Below are 19,198 nucleotides of genomic sequence, written 5' to 3'. Positions count from 1 at the left end.
TGAAAAGTTAAGGGGGGGGGGGGGTGCAAGTTACTTTTCAGCCACCCTGTATAAGGTGTAAACAATTCAATTAAAATTAAAAAAAAATCATTTTAATTTAATTTTTTTTCAAATATGGTGGGGAAATTTCCACCCCATGGTTATTTCTTAGGATAAAATATGCAAAGGGTTTACATAAACATATTTCCTATCTCGTTTCGTTTAGCGTCTGTATGTGTTTTACAAAACACATTCATAAATAGCTCCCTTAATGTTTTGACCCACAGCGTTGTGATTCTGCAAAAATGTTTATCCTATTGGTCCTAATTTCTGAAAATCTGTTTATTTAAGTCTTGCTTGCTTTATGTACCTACAGTTTTCTCTATTTAAAACTACGTTAAATCGTTAAAACCTCCATTTACGCTATGAATGTTTTTGTAAAAAAACACATCCAGACAGACAGACACTAAACTAGATAGGACATGTTTAACAAACTTGTTTGCTTATTTTGATCCAAGTAATCACTACATAAACTTCTCTATCTTCTTTGAGTAGTCTGGAGTAAGTGTGTCCGTATGGTTTATAGACATTAGTTTAAATGATCTTAAAGGTACGCCATGGACATTGGTAGCCATATATCGTATTGGCTTAGTGGTCTAGGCATAGAATAGATGTATGCACAATTGTACGTAATCTACAAACAGTCCTGAGGGCTAAGAAAACATGTTATTATTGTTGATATACCTATAATTGGATAACAGTTATTCATGAAATAACTTTAAAATGTAATACAATATAAATAAGCCCTTTAATGAATTAAAGCTGAAACCATTGAAATAATTTAAGCTATAGTATTATCTTTAAGCTAAATGGCCAAATGGTAAAATTGCTTACTTTGCAGCAATGAGATCGAGAGTTTGATTCTGAGATAAGTCTGGGGCACTTTATAATGGCTATCCTTGATCTAAATGTCTTGCTTTTTTCCAATGATAAATACTAAGTTTTATATATGCAGTTTATTTTAGTTGATAATTGATCATCTTATTACATTGTATAGTCATCTAACATTTACCTTTACGTCTTTAAACATTCTTAACACGATATTTAAAAAAAGTAATAATAATAATAATAATAATAATAATAATACTCATTATTATTATAATTTCCAGTTATGATCTAAATATACCCCTATCTGAGCATATGTTAACCCAAATATGAATGAAACAAGAGTGTAAAATATAGTTCACTATCTCGTGTAGCTTTGTTGCAGACTAAGAGCATGGTCTTTAGCCAATTCCATTTACTGAAAACTGAGAACAGCTGAGCTGGACCAGGTTTAGTCAAATCAATAGTAACTTTTCCCAAAATCAAACTAGTGAATGTAGTGTAGAGTTGGTAGATTGCCAGGCGATCAATATACCAACTCAGGTTCTTAGCTATCGCTGATTCTGTCTATCTAAGATGTCATTGCTTAAATAATTATCAAGTAAATACGTGAGACAGCCCATTTGAAAATCTACAGTAAAATAAAACAGTTTTTGTGATTTTTTTGTAAGAAGATCAATTTGGGTTGGTAAAATAATTGTATTTGGTAATGTAGGATAAAAAACAATCACTATAATACACAAGATATCAACAACTGCTCGTAAGTTTGAATACTGTAGCACTTTGGAAATGTTGTGTGTCGCAATGAAAACATTATACTTTTAGTTTAAATAACGACAAATCAAAGTTATCTTTATAGAAGAATTATCATTATACGTTTCAATGGGAGGTATACAATGCATCATCTTCACCAGACCCCCTTAGTAGTGTCAGGGTCCGCATATAATGGCTGTTGCAGGCGACTTCTACTCGTATCGTGGGAGGTATCTGGTGGTTCTTCACTCTGATCATCATCTCGTCCTACACCGCCAATCTGGCAGCCTTCCTCACTGTAGAGAGGATGATCACTCCCATAGAGAACGCGGAAGATCTGGCTGGCCAGACAGAGATCGCATACGGTACCCTGGACAGTGGCTCTACTATGACCTTCTTCAGAGTAAGTAGTAGCTATTTGTGCAGCTAGCGAGCAAGTGGTACTTCTTAAACTACAGAAAGATTTTGACGCTTTCGGCTGGTTTTAAAAATGGACTTTGAAAGCGGTTTGCATATATGTTCTGTCCATAGATTTTTATCTGATGACTCATATGATCTCTAACCTGAAAACCACTCTCAATTTAATTACTGAATATCTAAAACGTTGTTTTAACAAATCTTTTTTTAAGTTAATTTAATCTACGCAGGGCCACATCCTGCTGATTCTTATTAAAGTAAGAAGTTCGAAATAATCCAAGCCAACATTTTGTTTTGTTCAACCCATATAGGTTAGGCAAATAGTAGGGAAAATTAAAATTTTACTTTGACTGCACTTTTCCTTACTCCGGATGACAACTAAAATAAACAATATTAAAATGCAATGTGATGAGAAATCATCTGGTTTTTAAAATAATTAAATTGAATCAATAGACATGGTTGAGCCCCTGAGCTGAATTGATGACTATAATATAATTGTACAATTACCTCGTCACAGCTCCGTAGTTTCCGTATATATTACGGAAGTACTCATCATGTGCGCGACAGGCCTGTCTTTCGTTTTTTTATGTTTTAAATGTTCGTTATCGTATTACGTGTGTGTATAAATTTTGACGACGCCAAATCCGGTGGATGTATGTATCTGAAGATGGCATTTTGATGCCGAAACGGCCGTAATATATACGGAAACTACGGAGCTGTGACGAGGTAATTGTACAATTATATTATAGTAATTAAATTGACCTAAATGCGACTTTATCTAGCATACTTTAGAGAAAACTAAAATTCATCAATGTAAGCTGGTTAAAGTACGTTTAGATTTAATCCCAAATACCTTAAAATAAAATATTAAAGCATTGATAATAGTTACTGCAAAAAATATAAAACCCATCAATATCAACAAAACTGTACTTAGCTTAATGAATTTCATATAATTAAATTAAGTTTACTTAGTCAAATATAAGGTAAAAGTTTGTAAATTAAGTACCAGTATGGCCTAGACCAGGGACCGATATACTTTTCATTTTGATGTCCCCAGAGGCCAAAAACATTATCTTTTTGTACGATTTTGATTAAATTTTGAAGGTTTAGGGTAGGATGAACTTAAATGATATCGTAAACCAGAAATATGGCTTGTTTATGGAAAAGTCTTTGTAGTTAAATTTGAAATTGCTCAGTCTGCAAGTTTATTGTGGTGGAGGTATTTTATTCTTCTTTTTGTAATATTTATATGTTGTTAGAGCCCCAGAGAATATTGAAAATATTGTCAACCTTCACAAATAGTCAATGTGGATTTAAATCGACGGGCTTTCGTCAATGACGTTGTAACAGTTGCAGTGTTTGCAAACATCCTTTAGCATCATATTATTAACTACAGTATTACTATCTCTAAGTAGGCTGAGTTTTCACTAGAAGTAATTGGGGTATTTAAGTGATGAGTTAAACATACGTAGCTATAGAGAGCCAATAAAATTATAATGGAATTATAATATTCACATCAGTTGTAAATTTTATAATCAAAGTTCGGCCTTCAGTGATAATTTATATCGTTAATACAAACCTATCTAAATGTAGCTATAATGTTTATAGGACTCAATGATAGAAACGTACAAGAAGATGTGGAGGTTTATGGAGAATAAGAAGCCATCAGTATTTGTCTCGACGTACGAAGAGGGAATCAGGCGAGTTCTGGAGGGAAACTACGCGTTCCTCATGGAGTCCACGATGCTGGACTACATCGTACAGCGCGACTGTAACCTCACACAAATAGGAGGACTGCTAGATACTAAAGGCTACGGCATCGCCACACCTATGGGTATGCCATTAAACCAAAGTTAACACAATTCATTTATTAAGATAAACAAAAAAAACATAAGAGTAACAAAATGCATATTGCAAAACCGCCATTTAGATCCTCGAGTTTCATTTAAGTACGGAAATGATTATTGGGTAGTTGTTTAACAAAAGGATAGTAGTAACAACAATCACACTAAAAACACATTTTCGATTTGTTATTTATTTTTTATACTACCATTGAACATATAAATGTTATTTATGGTTAGATAACTAAATGTCAAACGTTTCCAAAATATGCTGTGAATTATAATATTTTATGCGAATATTGTAATCAAGAGTCTACATACTATTTTAAAAGTACAACGTCAAGTGTCCTCTGAGACATCAGGAAGACAACTATTTGAAAGGAATGTTTATTTGTTAATACTATAAAAAGGTTTATTAATGTTATTTTACATTTTAATAATATTAATATATAACGATCCACATGTCGAGGAGTTTTCCTATAACAATAAAAAGCAGAACTGTTCATAAAATATTAGCAACTAAAACTTTAACCTTAATTTATATTACATTTTATTTTCTACATTATTGGTAATATCAAGAATTGTAACTTTAAGCCACACATTCATCCACATGAACCTTTCAAAGTCCAAACAGGCTCTAAAATCCATTGGTTTGCATTATTTCATAATTGAATTTCTCTTAGATCTAAATCGTATTTCAAATAATTACGTACATGATTAGTTTAAAGTATATGATCTTAAAAAGAGAAATTTCTTAATAAAACACAGCCACATTTACCGAAGGATCAACTGGTACCCAATCACAACAGTCATTTTACAGAATAATTAAAGTAGAAATTTTTATTCAGAACTCGATTCTCTCTTCTAAAGACTTAAACGTTTGTTTCAGGATCTCCTTGGAGAGACAAGATTTCCCTTGCAATTCTGGAATTACAAGAAAAGGGAGAAATTCAAATGCTGTACAATAAGTGGTGGAAAAACCCAGGGGATACTTGCACAAGAACGGAAAAGGGGAAAGAATCTAAAGCAAATGCGCTTGGCGTATCCAATATTGGTGAGGCCGCTGTCAAATTAAGATTGCTTATTAGGAAACATAGCTTTCCTTTGATACGCTTTCCATGAATATTTTAACAAGCAATGTAGTTAGTATTGGTTTTGCCATACATTACATGACCATCGACTTGAGCTTATAAGTAAATTGATTTGACTTGTTTAATACTCTTTATATTACAATAAAATTTTTCTCATCTTCTTTTATTATAAATATTTTATTCATTTCAGGTGGAGTGTTTGTAGTGCTGTTATGTGGACTGGCGTTAGCCGTGATAGTAGCAATTTTTGAATTTTGTTACAATTCTAAAAGAAGCACACAAATGGAAAGGGTAAGAGAAAATGCTCATGTATCGCTTGTAATGAAACATTCTTTTGATTTACGTACATATTACACAAATCATATTTTAAATAGCAAATCACATGACATTTTGATAATAAGGGCACACGATCTAACAATGGAAAACTACTAAAATTTATATCGGTATGCTATTTAAGAATAGTATTAAATTTAAACACAATTTAATAACTTATGCATTGTTGTATCTCCTAATGCCTAAATCCATCTATAAGTAACCTAAGTAAATTAGCCTACTGATAAGAAACTTAATCTGATGCTGATATTTTATATTTTACACTAACCTATCTTCTAGATCACAAATTCATAGATTTACAAATGAGAACCTAGGCACAAATGCCCGCCAAATCAAAAATAACAAGGAATTGATTTTTGTAAGGTTAATTGTTGTAAGGATTAATTACGTAACAAAAAACCTTTTTATAACATATAAACTTAAATTACGGCTACCAAGCAAATGCTTCGATATTCTTCCTTAGTTTTTTTCCCTTTTTTCCCTACACTTTTTTATAGTTTTCTGTAAAGAATAGATCTGTACGTTTTGTGTTAAACATTGAATAAATACTTAAATACATATGACTTGTTAAAAATTGATTGCACTAGCCAATAAGTACATAACCACCTTTCGTAATTTATTGTGTCTCGGCTTTCTGTAAAAATGAGAGAAAACCCAGTTATGTGTCAAGTTTTGTGCTACATGAGTCCTGTCAAGATCCAGGTAACATGGATTGCTTTGCTCAGCAAATAATTACTCTGAAAGGTTTTTTAAAGTGAAGTCTTTTGAACAATGAGTTTTCGGATATATTTCGTGCACATTCTTTTGGAACAGTGCCTTGGCTTTGCACCCTTGTAGATATGGTCCCGCCTAACTACTGTTCATGACTACTGTTGTACTGTTGTTGCAATAACTTTTGTTGTATCTAGAGAGCAGTGCCGGCGGCGCCACATCAGTCCCTCTGTGCTGAGATGGCTGAAGAGCTGTGTTTCGCACTGAGGTGTAGAGGGTCTAGACAAAGGCCTGCTCTGAAGCGCCAGTGTTCCAAATGTGTTCCCGGCACTACATACGTGCCAGCCTCCTTCGACCTCCCTCACCCTCCTAATAACATACACAGGTCCCAGGTAAATATACTTGTCTTCATGTTGTTTCTTGCCTCAGGATTACTGTTGTTAGATTATAAAAAGGTAGAATGGATCTTTAAGATGGATTGGATCTGCCAGAGGAATCCAATGGTTGTCTTGTTGACTACGCGTTTCGAAACACTATTGGCTTCATCATCAGGTTTTCATACCTTTTTATAATCTTAATATACTTGTACTTCATGAGTATATTGCGGTTTGTGACGAAGTGATTTTTATCAATCTCATACTTATAACTCACAAGCTAAACGGCACATGCCTAATAATATTGATTATCATAATAAAATTCAACCATTATGTTTTCTGTAAAAGTTTTTTGTCAAAACCTATTCCTACTTATTAATTATTAATTTAAGTAAGAGAAGTAAAATCTAAGAAATCTGATCAAGTACTTTAGTCCGATAAAACATATCTTGTTTATATTGATTAACCATATAAGTGCTATGGCAGCGTATATTCGGTGTTAGACACCTCAGGCAATCATTAATCATTTTGGTTTTAGGTAGATTGCAAAAAAAAAAAATCAAACGACGTTTAAAAATGAAAATATAAGCACATGAAGTTTATTTCACTCAGAATTAATTTAATATAGCCCTATATGTGTAACGGATTTACCTACATATGCTTATAGACCTGTTGTAAGTCGCAGTGTGCAAGTGAAGCAGGTTGCCCCATGTTCCAGAGGAGCAGTTTGGCAGTTCCCCTAGATCTTCCTCCCAATCTCCACTACGATGCATCTTAGTGCTGCTCTACACAGAGCACTGGTGTGACTACAGGTATAGGTGCAAATGTACGTGTCTGCCGCAACTGCCGAACTATCCATAGTTTATATGTCAACAGGTTATTGCGAAACAGATCAACTGTACAGAATTTGAATTAATACAGTTATGGTTTAATATTGTGCAAAATATTTTAAATTTGTTTACCAAGTGGGACTTAGTTTGAAAAATAAACTCAATTGTAGAATTATATGACAATTGATATTGGTAAGGCATGCACTTAAAAATAATTTATATACTCTTATGATATATTTTTGTTACTGAAAGTATATATTGATTGGAGAATTTGGATACGTCTTTGATGTGTAACACGAATATGGTTATTTGAATAGAAAACCTACACAGGACAATCATCCAGAAGAAACCCCGTTTTTGATCCGTATAATTTTGTAACCCGTTTTAAAATTGAGCATAACAGGTAAATTAAGGATGTACTTAAATGACAGAACCAAATAAATGACTGGCTCTTGAGCTTTTAATTGAATGTGATATGTAAATAATTTTGCTATATTTTAACCGTCAAAATAGTGCAAACAAGTAGCGTAGGTAGACCATTAGTAACTGTGTTATAGTCGATTCATTTAGAAGTACGTAATGTTATTATGGCTAGAGTGAAGTAAATGTCTGAGTTATGTGTTTAAAACGTAAGTTGGTAATATTGTTAATAAATATGGTTTTGTTATACAACTGCGTTAGTTTTTATCCACACCGATAACTTATTAAGGGTTCGAATTTCATTGATTATCAGATTACTATAAATAATATAACGTGAACATTATATTTTAAACTAACTTTACACAGCTGAAATGTTGTCAAAATATTAAAATTATGTTAATAACATTGGTTGTTTAAGGTTAATATTACTTTAAAAGATTGTTTATACTTATGGTGAAGCTGTGAAAAGCGCTTATCTTAAGCTTAATTTAGCAAGTTTAGTAACAACAATAAGGTGGATTTAACCGTAAAGTTAGTCATTGCTACATTCAGATTCATTTTTAAACAAATCAGTAGGTCTATTAATGACCGTAAGGAATTACTATTAGGCCCAATTGGTTAAAATGAAATTTGCATTGCCAATCTAAGTTGCTGCGAGATCAACTAGTTGGCCTTTCAGTTGGGGATGGTTTTGGGATACACTGAAATGAGTTGTTTTCGTTACAACTTCGATTGCCTAAATGCATATATTTTACCAAATAATACACATAAGCGCCAAAATATTTCTCTTAGCAAAGTGTGAGTTGGTACTTCAACGTTGGCTATATCAACGAAGAAATTTTCAACGTTAAAACTACGATCAATTCTCATAGAAATTGGTATGTCAATGATAAACCTAAATCCAATTGAAAACATTGCAAAAGTTTCAATGTTTAAAATGTTTTTACATAATATCCAGATTTAAGATTTATAACAATTATAAGATCAACCTTATGAAGAAGGTTTAAAAAAGTATTTTAGCAACATTAGTAATAACTACAATATAGAAAAAAATTCCATAGTTAGTTTTTTATAAAAAACTTTGTCAACCAAGAAAGGTTATTTAAGATATCCTTCGACTTATTAAGGACAACCAAGGAGACCAGATTGATAATATTTTGATTTTTTAAAAATATTTTTAAACGCTTATATTAGGAGTAGAGCATTTTCTACGGTGAAGATAGTGTTCCTATTAGAGGTTATAAATTAAGGATGTTTTCTTTGTGATTGTACTTTGTTTATGATCTAAGAAATTTCTATAGGAGCTTAAGAAATTTCTATAGGAGCTTAGTAGAAGAGGTCACTCAATTACTAATCAAAGGCAACCTTAGGTGAACCAATATATTGTTTTATCAATGTAACATCAAATTCCAAAGGCAGTGTCAGTAACGGAATAGCACGGTGATACTGTAAAATAGAGGCATTTGCATGTGTTTGCAGTTAGTCCCCAAACTATCAGGAACGCAGCAACATTGGCTACTGTAGTTTGTTAAAACAATCAACAAGCATCTATCGTTGGTACGCAGACAAATTCTAACCGTGTGTTTATTATAATACAAGCTCCTTTTAAATGTGTATAACAATTTTAAATATTCAAAAAGATTTAAAAAACAACAAATTGACCGTTTGGTAGATAAATTAATTGTCATACAAAGGTATTTTTGTTGATAACCAATTAAATTTAAAAGTTGTTCAACACAACTACACTGCTTTTGATATCTCAAAATCAAAGCATTTGTTAAAAGCTTTGATTTAATTTATTAATTATTAATTCTTTAATCATTTTTACAATTACTGTTGGCATGGAACATTATAAAAAGGGCTTTTATCCTTTTGATAAATAAAATGAATAACTGTTATGGGCAGTGACTTTACATCTCTCTAATAAAATGTTATCATGGTTATTAAACAAAGGTATTACAAATATATATTTGTAATTTGTATTAAATTGCTATTAAATTAGTGACAATATCACTCATTGTCTTTTTTTTGTAAAAATTTAATATGAAAAACAAAATAATGTAGATTCTGAAATTCATTTATTAGTAATCATATATGAATAACTATTATAATTTTATACCTAAAGATAATTGAAATCTATCTGCACCACTACAATTTGACAAACCTAACAAATGTCAAAATATTAAATACGCAATCATTGTACTACTATAGAATTTTGAAGATAATTTGTGGGTGGTATATTAATGACTCAATAGTGAAATGATAACATAAGGGAGTTAGTGTGGCGCAGTAGACCGACATAACGGTCGGATGGCTGCAATGTCTCATCTTTATTCATCATTTGTCTTCTGACAAAACACACCAGTTTGGCGAGCCATGACTCTGGCCATTTATGCGTTCAGGCCCATTAATAACTTCTTAAGCCTTGTCAGATTATAGCCATCATAAAAAGTCCTAACACACTTGCAGTGTTCAAAAGCATGGTCTTCTATAAGTGTTTAAGTACTGCTGTTTATAATGATTACACTTATATTATTGACTCATACTCAATGATTAGCTATGGGCCACAGCCACAAGGTGAATGTAGGTTCAAGATTCAACTGAGAAAGCTGCCATTTTAGGAAGACTTCTACACAACAGTCAACAAACGCTACTACTAAGGTTTTGTACATGTAGTTTTTTTTTTAGGTAGGTATAATTTATTTGGAGTACAATCTAGGAAGAGGCTGATGTTTCAATTGTCCATTTTGCCTAGACGTGCTTCATAAAGAGGTTACAATTAGCAGAGCTTGCTACTTATTTTTGCAATACACTCCAAACCTTTTTTTTATCTGGAACACTCTGATGCATTCTATAAAATGTCAGACGGGTCTAAAAAGACAAGTATGGTAAAAATATGTTTAAAACAGCAATGTGTACAGAGACAGATTTCTTTGGAATATGAATGTCTTTGTAAAGGGTATAGATTAGGAAAATATAAGTGAAATGTAGTATTTTTAATTCCAACATACGTAGTAAAAGTTGATGTTACATTGGCGAAATTAAGGTTCAATTAATAACGATACTACAAGATTTATGCTACAAGTTTTAGTACTAGTAATTAGTTTCTAATGTTACTTTTACTGAAAAATACTTAATAAAACTAAATGGGACCCGCTGCATCAGCTGATCGTATCTTTATGTGTTGCCAACTTATTTTCAAGCGTACACGTATCGTGTTCCTAATAAAACGCACTGTTTGGTGTTGTTTTAGTTGTAATCCTGAAGTGTGGCAAGAGTAAATGAGTGCGGCAAAAGTAAGTACATGCAGCAATTAGCTATTTTGCGTGCTATAATCAGTACAAGGAATGCCACTTTGTCTGGTAACTGTAGGAAAAAGTATTTTAAGTAACCAGTCATCAGTAATGAACATGATACCAACTTACTCATTGTAAAGATACAGGTTAATTTAACATTCAAAGCTGGGTTGATAAGCTTGGTTATCTCGGCTACTCTAAACAAAATTTACCTCAATGAGTATCAGCGAAGTTATGTAACATGCGTTGGCAGTCAGCCAATGACAATATCGGCTGGTTTGTACAGGCCAGTATAACGATATTGGCGATGAATCAGATGATTTAGATAAACTATCACTGTTGTTTGCTGGGCATACTCTTGCCAATGTTAGTATTTTGCAGAACCAATAATTTTCTAAATTTCCTTTGCGCAGGTAGTACATGTACACAAGTTTATTTCTATTTCGAAAAAAATAGATTAATATATATAAAAGGCTATTTATAAAGTTCATACCATGTATGCAATTATTAAAATAATAATAAGAGGAACTGCTTATAAGTAAAAGAATAGAAAAATAGAGCTGGCGGGTCAAGATCATGTTTTGAAATAGACCAGCTGCTTATATTTAACCATATAATATATACCACCAGTTCTATTTGCTTTGCTTTGACCATAGTCAGTACGGTGGAACCCCCAAATAAATCGAATTTATTGTAATATCTTAAATAAAAAAACAAACGAAAATATCCACGTGTCAGAAGTTGTGTGTAAACTATTTTTATGCGCTGTAAAATTCTCTATGGTTTTTATTTTCATCCATTTGAAATTAATATCTCATAAAATATTGCGTGAAATTGCATTGCAAAACTAAGTATAAAAAATTACAGGATAAGCTAAGATTTGTTTTTGATTGCTTTCTCGTTCGAGGTGATATGAAAAACATACTTTCTGCTTAAAATTGTATACACATTTATATTTTAAAATAATACGAGTACACATATGAGTAAATAATACACATATGAGTTTTCTATGCACATAATTACCAAAGGTATAATTTGTCACCTGGATTTTTGAATATACGTGGTAATCTGTTTGTGGTAAATGTTGGCATTGGCTAGGAACTCATTAACGCTTAGTTGTAATCCAACCCTAGTTACCACATCCCATTAAGAGGCTTAGAGCTAAGTACTCTGAGGTTATCACGGATGTAGCGGTAAGTTTCTCACCGTCCACACTGTAATTCACACATCCATAGACAAACAAATACAAATTAACACAAAGCTTTGTTGAAAGTAAATATCAAAAATCCGATTTGTTGTATAACATTACATACTTTTAATACATATACACATAAATATATATTAATGTTCATAGATCAAGAGTTGGAGGATTTTGAAAACTAGTTAATTAACTGTAAAACATTACAGTTATGCTACGCGTTATGTGAACAAATCCTAAGAGTTTACCATCAAACATTTTTCCAGTTTTTACCATATACCTACAGTTTTTAACATAGAGCTGCATACGTAACTAATATTTAATAAAAACAGCCAAAGTCCTGCTACCTTGATGACAACCTGTGAAAATAACACCCTCTAGACTTAAGCCTACTTAAGAACAGTTCCCTGGCAGTCCTTATCAATAGCCATCGAATATATCACCGTAAAGCAATTTAGTTTTTAAATTACATTTTGGAGCAATAAGTATTAATTATTACAATGTTTATATTTTATCATAACCAGAATGGTTTATTGTACGGCATAAATTTGTAAACAGTTTTGATTCAAAGAGTTTTAACAAGTAAATTAAAAACTTATAAACGTATTTGTCGTCATACTGCATCAAAAACAGCCATTTTTTGTACATGCGTTGCAGGTCTAAAGTGGCTTTTTTACTCTCTTAGGGGGTAAAAAGTATTTTTAGTCCCTAGGGAGTAAAAGTCAGCTCTTGTTAACACTCTGAGCACTAGTAATGAAATATAATATCTTTCCCCTAGTTATCTGACAAAGTGGGCTTCCTTGCACTGATAACAGTACGCCAAGTGACTAATTGATGAGTTGGAAATTTAATTTGCCGCACTCTAGTATTCCAACCAATCAACACAAAACAGGGTGCTTTTATAAGGCACGTAATACGTGTACACTTGAAAAGAAATTGGCAAAACTTAAAGATATTACGACTACGATCAGCTGGTGCAGCGTTTCCAATTTCGTCCAATGCTTGAAATTAATCTAACATAAAATCGTGTTATTTAGTGTTTATAAAACTTATTAATTATATGCTTTATAGTAACTCTAAGAAAGATATAATGTGTAACATGGGTGCACTCGAGAAACTTTCCACACTCGCCTGTGGCTTGTGCGTAGACATTTCTCTAATGTGCAGAGTAAAGCCTATTCAACCTCCAACTTAGCTGTTTATTGCCACACAATTCTTTTTTTAAGTTCTCTTAGTAAGCAAGTAATAAAAGTAGTCAATACGTAGTCGATACGTTTTAACCTGATTTGAGTTCTGGACAATCTGTAGTATCAAGATATAGCCTACTACAATATGGAATCTATTCGGGAATTAGGAAAAACATCGTGTTAACAAGTGTTCATACAAAAAAAAAGTATATTTTGTACTGATCAGAATTTTTTTTTATATTAAATGAATAATTTAGTGGCAAACTATACGTTACACAAATTAAAGGCTTAGCTTGAAAATCTGATCATAACATTATATGATAGAAGTTAGGATGTCTCGGAAAGGGAAATATAGAGACAAGAACTCTGGAACATTTCCAAATAGTACAAGCAACTACATCCTCTAAATATAGGGGAAACAGAGTCATATGCCAAGTCTAGTAGTGTTGGATTGTTAACGTGCTGTAATAAAAAGAAAAATACATTACTTCAGTGCTGGCGAATATTATTATATTCAGAAATTGATTGTTATATTGCAGCCAGGGGTCAAAGGCAACAAAACTGACATGAATAAATATAATGTAGGTTTGCTGCTATTACAGTGTAGGTTATAAGGTGTATTTTTTTTTTTTTTTTTTTTTTTTTTTTTGTAAATGTAAGGTTTTAGTGAAACTAATATATTGTTGTAAAATTTGGACAAAATGCACTCGTAAATAAGCAAGCCACAACAATTTGACTTTTTTTAAACGTATAATTTAAATGTATTTTATATGACATTCCCTCTACAATCAGTTAGTAGGTATACAACAACACATCAAAGTACTAAATCATTCATGTGTTCAACTCGTTGAGGTCTGTGCCCTCGGGAGAGGTTTTTGTCGTAAACCTGATATTTTTCTTGGAAGTTTCTCATCAAGATCTTCCATTCTAATTTGCTGTTAATAGGTGTGCGGCTTATAGTTTTCTCAAAAGTTAGTGATTAGTTTTATATATGGATTTCTACGTTGCGCATTTCCAGAAGTTGTTGTTATTATACTTCTTGATCTAAAATCATTTGGTACATTTAATAATGTGTTTATAATTTTTTTAATGTAAGTAAACACGGAATTATTAATTACGTATATAATTAATTATGTTATATTGTTAGCACATTAGACTATCATACCAACCTTCCGAATCACCTACAATGCAATCCTCTTGAATATAAAGTACAATGCTATTGTACTATGCAATAAACTCAAACACAAAAGCTATCAATGCTGTATGTTACAATCAAAATGGTTATGCAGGTTGTTATTACGAAACACAGGGTGAGAAGGGACAATGGGATGACATGTCTTACAATATTAGCATTGCCAAACGTTAATATGACATATTATGATTGTATTCGGTATCTGTAATGCCTGTGGTTCATAGGTCATGTCTACCTAAACAAGATTGAAAATCTACAAAACAGCATAATGCTTGAGTCTACACAAGGGTTTTGTATTCATGTTTCTCAACAAATATACATGATTATTATCTTAGACCTTTCTTGTGAATATTCATATCTTAAAAGTATATAGTGAAATTTATTTTTCTTGTTATTTACTAACTAGATTTGCATTGATTTTATCAGCTATCATTACAGAACTTATATAAGCTACTTTACAATTGGATCTTCAAATATTTCTGCCACAAGAGAACCCCCATTCAATATATTGATATTTATTATTATTTTATTCTAATTATTCATATTTAAATTATAACTAGAAAACAGAAGGAGCTAACAAAGATTTGTAAGGATTTTCATGGTCAGAAGTTAAATTTTCTACAAAATACTCTTGATCGTTTTCCGAAAATCCCACTCCGTCACCCCTAAAAACCACCCAACTTAAAAAAATTGGTAAATTTATTTTAAATTTTTAATGGTTTCCACTATTTTTTCTTATCGTAATGATTTCTTTTGCAAATAATATTAATGCTTTGTAATTTTCTTAATTTACTTTACATTATACTCATTACATGTTTTTACAATATTACAATATTATAATATTGAACTAAAGATTCAATATATATCTAGGTGTGTAGCTAAAGGCTACTGGCGTAAACTGCATGTAAAAATGCTTATTTTAAAATGACTGGATCTAAAGTTGCATGATAAAGCACCATTAAATCAGTAAAAACCTATAAAGTACTAAATTATAATTTTTGTGTACAAACATATTATTTTTTTTCAATAAGTAAACGTTTTTATTCTATACTCATAAATTTGGAGAATTTCCCTTGACCAATGCTAAGAAAAAGGAAATATGCACGGTATCTAAAAATGAGTAGTATGTTATGCAGAAATATAAGTTTAATACAATTTTTAAATGTACAAAACGGGATTGTTTTGTTTCAGCTTAAATGTAAAAGTCAATTATTATATCTAAAATAAGGTAAATATATACAACAAATTTTAACAATGACATAAAGTAATAAGTTTTACTATGAATGGATCTAGAAATAATTGTTTATAACTGGTACTGATAAAACATACTTTTAGCATACGTATAAAGCTGTGCATCGTATGTATGATAGGATAAATTTATTTATCGCCTAAAGCATAAAGTACATTTAAAGATTGGATTATTAACAAACTCAGACATAATATAAACTACTACTAGGTAGTGAACAAAAGGTTTCATGTCCACGGACTATCGTGCTTAGGAAGAGGTGAATTTATTGTTCGTTGTTGTGGAGGATACAGCTCTATCAGACAAAACAGCTGGCGCTCCATAACTCCTGTTTTACTTTTGAGGTTTCTGTGTAAAATAATATAAATGGGCATTACAATATTATTACAAATTCTATTATTTTATTGCTGTCTGCTTACAGTTATAAGTTTAACAACTACTCCATTTCCATATTCCGATTTTAATTTTTTTAACGATATACTCTAACCCCACTCGGCTATTGAAGCAATATCAAATAGATCATTTAGATCAATGGTAGACTCAACTGAACCGAAATGTTTGACATATTCATGAACTAACTTTGGCGAACAGTTAATGTTGAGATCCCCAACAACAAACGCTCATTTTACTGAGTATTTATATGTAAATAATTTGTAATTAACATTTACATATTATAAATAGTAAAATTATAGTAAAAACCCCATAAAATTAAATAAACGCCCTCCTACTATGTAAAATCAATTTTCATAAACGGTTCTCTTTTGTTACAATCTGACTGTGGCATAGGATCTTTAAATTAATAGTCATGACAAAGGAATAAAAACATTCCAATTCAGGTATTTTAGTAATTATGAATTTTATAGAAAACATTTAAAGATTGGCTCATTTATTTGTTATGTACATTAATAATAAATATCGGTTAAATTATTTAAGTCCTACACTTTAACACATAATGGATAACTTAAATATCCTTAACAGAACACTCTTAATGTTATCCTAATATGCATATATTCTAACTAATTCTTAATGTATTCATCTATATTGTTATTGCATTTTATTTACAAGGAACATTAATTTTCAATTCTATAACTTAGCAAGTAGACATAATGAAATAAATTCCATGTATCTGAGGCAACACGTATTGCATCAATTAGATATCGTTACAATTCACATTTACAGGTGAGACATCGCTAAACATACGGGAGTGATCAGCACAAGATTGACGCGTTGGTTAAGTGGACCAATGAGAAGCATTTGTCTTGTGCCTGTTAGTAACAACGGTGCTTGTGCTGTATGCCTCCCTTGCCAGCGATCACGGGAATTTACAGTAGTAATTGTTTAAGAAAGAAATATTGTCTTAAAAACAATGCAGGACGTTCTGCTTTCATATCCGACAAAATCTTTTTCTAGACATAATATTAATGAAAAATGTTTGTCCAATATTCACTAGAAAATATGTCTATTATTAATTCTGTAGATTTGTTTCGATTTTCACTAAAAACAGGTTCTTTGGCAGTCAACTAGATCAACGATTAGTTATTATCTATTTGTAACTTTTTACGGAAAATTTTCAAATGAAACAGTAATATTTTGAATTGGTATTTGTTTTAATTCACACCCATATCAAGCGCGACCTCTTCACCAAAAAAAATTAAGAAGCGAGACCCGCGGATTTTACCTTAGTAGAATATTTTATTAAGGAAACTCTGAGCGAATACCAAATTACTCAGCTAATGCTGTTCCGATAAAAACTTCACTTTATAGGCGACTGTTGTATGAATGATATTCCTCATTTCTCCCAACAAAACTGTGTTATCCTAGTGCAAAATGTCCATGTGATATTATTAATTATTATTAACTGTAGCCGTTTCTGATAAGTGAGAAAGGATTACTTTCCGTAGAAAGGAAATGCAACTATCTAAATTATGTTTGGATAATTTTGTATATAACTGTTAAGGTTTTAAATGCATAGTTATTTTTTATTGGATCCTTCACAAAGAAAAGGAGAAACAAACCAATAATATTTATTTTGGCAATTATTGCAAAAACTTGATCAAGTTTTAGGTTTATAAAAGTTTAGTCTCTTCTGGATTTTTAACCCAAATGTGTAATAATAATAATAATAAAACGTCTTTTAATTAAAGCGGTTTTCAGTAACAATACTGTTTTTCAAAAGTACTCAAGTCAATACATACAAAAGAAATATTACAATAACAATAAATGACTTATTAACTAACAATACCTTAACTTATATTTACAAAAGACATTTTTTGGAGTTCAGTCAAAAAGCTTTATAACTAAGTTTTTTTTTCATTTTCTGGCAGTTCGTTGTATTTCTGAGGAGCAAAAAAAGAAAATCCCTTTTTACCATATTCTAACTGGACGCGAGGCAAGTGCAGCAGGCCATCCTGTCTTGTACTCCTCTCTGTCACATCTCTCCTAATTTTTAACTTATCTTTCAGATAAGTCGGTCTGCTTGGGTTGGTGACCCTATGAACAATAGCCACAGTCTCTAACAAACATTCCGTCTGCACAGGCAACATCCCACTTTGCTTTCTGAAGGAAGATATGTGGTCAAATTTTCTCAAATCATATACAAATCTTAATGCATTGTTTTGTAAACGATTTATCAAATTAGTTAGTTCAATTGACAGACTGAAACCAAAGGCAGGCAAAGCATAATTAATGACAGGCATTACCAAAGACTTCACTATTTGTAGTTTTACATCTTCTGCCAGTATTTTCCTAAATCTATTAAACACACTGAGCAAAGTCATGACCTTTTGAACGATTGATTTTACTTGTTTTGCAAATTTTAAATCCACGTCAATTGTGAGACCAAGAACTTTAATTGTCTCAGTAGACTTTAATATCATGTTCTCCAGAACTAAATTGAGATCGTGTTTGTGAATTAAAGAATGCATGCTGCGAGAATTAGTGAAATGTAATAACGAGCACTTCTCAACATTCAAAGCCAGCCCATGGTTCTTAGACGAGTGAGAAATTTTCATCAAATCATGGTTTATCAACTGTTGTGCTTGCAAGCTATCTGTGGGCTTGAAAGGAAAGAGAAGTTGCGAATCATCTGCATACGTAAACAGTGAGCAGTGAGATAATTCTTCACCCATGTCAGCAGTGTAAATAATGAACAACAGAGGCCCCAGTACACTCCCTTGAGGTACTCCACAGTTCTTTGGGAGAGGCTCCGAAAAGACACTATCCACCCTAGTTATCTGCTTACCCTTGTATAAACACATATGAGAAGAAGAAGCTTTAAGTTTTTAGCTAAATAAGTGTAATTGGTGTTTTTTACATAATGGTTTAGATTTTATACTTTAATCAACGTATGTTTCAATCTCAAGAACTTGAGACTCACGTTGAATACTGTTTCATTTTCATAAAACTTTAAACGTTTCTATTTAGTGTTTATGTAAAACGTATTATT

General features: G+C 31.7%; 1 protein-coding gene across 5 annotated transcripts in view; it reads left to right on the top strand.

Annotated features, from left to right (window-relative positions):
* Positions 1-7,855, top strand: part of LOC128985705 (glutamate receptor ionotropic, kainate 2-like) — a 79,379-nt gene extending 71,524 nt beyond the window's left edge. Inside the window, exons 13-18 of one of the 5 annotated variants that reach the window (XM_054405497.1) lie at positions 1,823-2,020; positions 3,643-3,868; positions 4,765-4,929; positions 5,157-5,257; positions 6,208-6,402; positions 7,103-7,855. In XM_054405497.1, coding sequence (XP_054261472.1) covers positions 1,823-2,020; positions 3,643-3,868; positions 4,765-4,929; positions 5,157-5,257; positions 6,208-6,402; positions 7,103-7,162 — 945 coding nt within the window. In that variant the 3' untranslated portion in view covers positions 7,163-7,855. Of the gene's footprint in view, positions 1-1,822; positions 2,021-3,642; positions 3,869-4,764; positions 4,930-5,156; positions 5,258-6,207; positions 6,403-7,051 lie in introns of all 5 variants that reach the window. The other 4 variants (XM_054405498.1, XM_054405496.1, XM_054405495.1 and 1 more) reach the window with 4 other exon arrangements.
* The last annotated feature ends 11,343 nt before the right edge of the window (positions 7,856-19,198 follow it).

The sequence above is a fragment of the Macrosteles quadrilineatus genome, unplaced genomic scaffold, assembly GCF_028750875.1.
Source record: "Macrosteles quadrilineatus isolate MER2022 unplaced genomic scaffold, UCM_ALF_1.0 Scaffold_2__2_contigs__length_208266976, whole genome shotgun sequence".
NCBI classification, from domain to species: domain Eukaryota; kingdom Metazoa; phylum Arthropoda; class Insecta; order Hemiptera; family Cicadellidae; genus Macrosteles; species Macrosteles quadrilineatus.
Note: the sequence above shows the minus strand (reverse complement) of the source record. Positions and strands in the feature narration are given on the sequence as shown.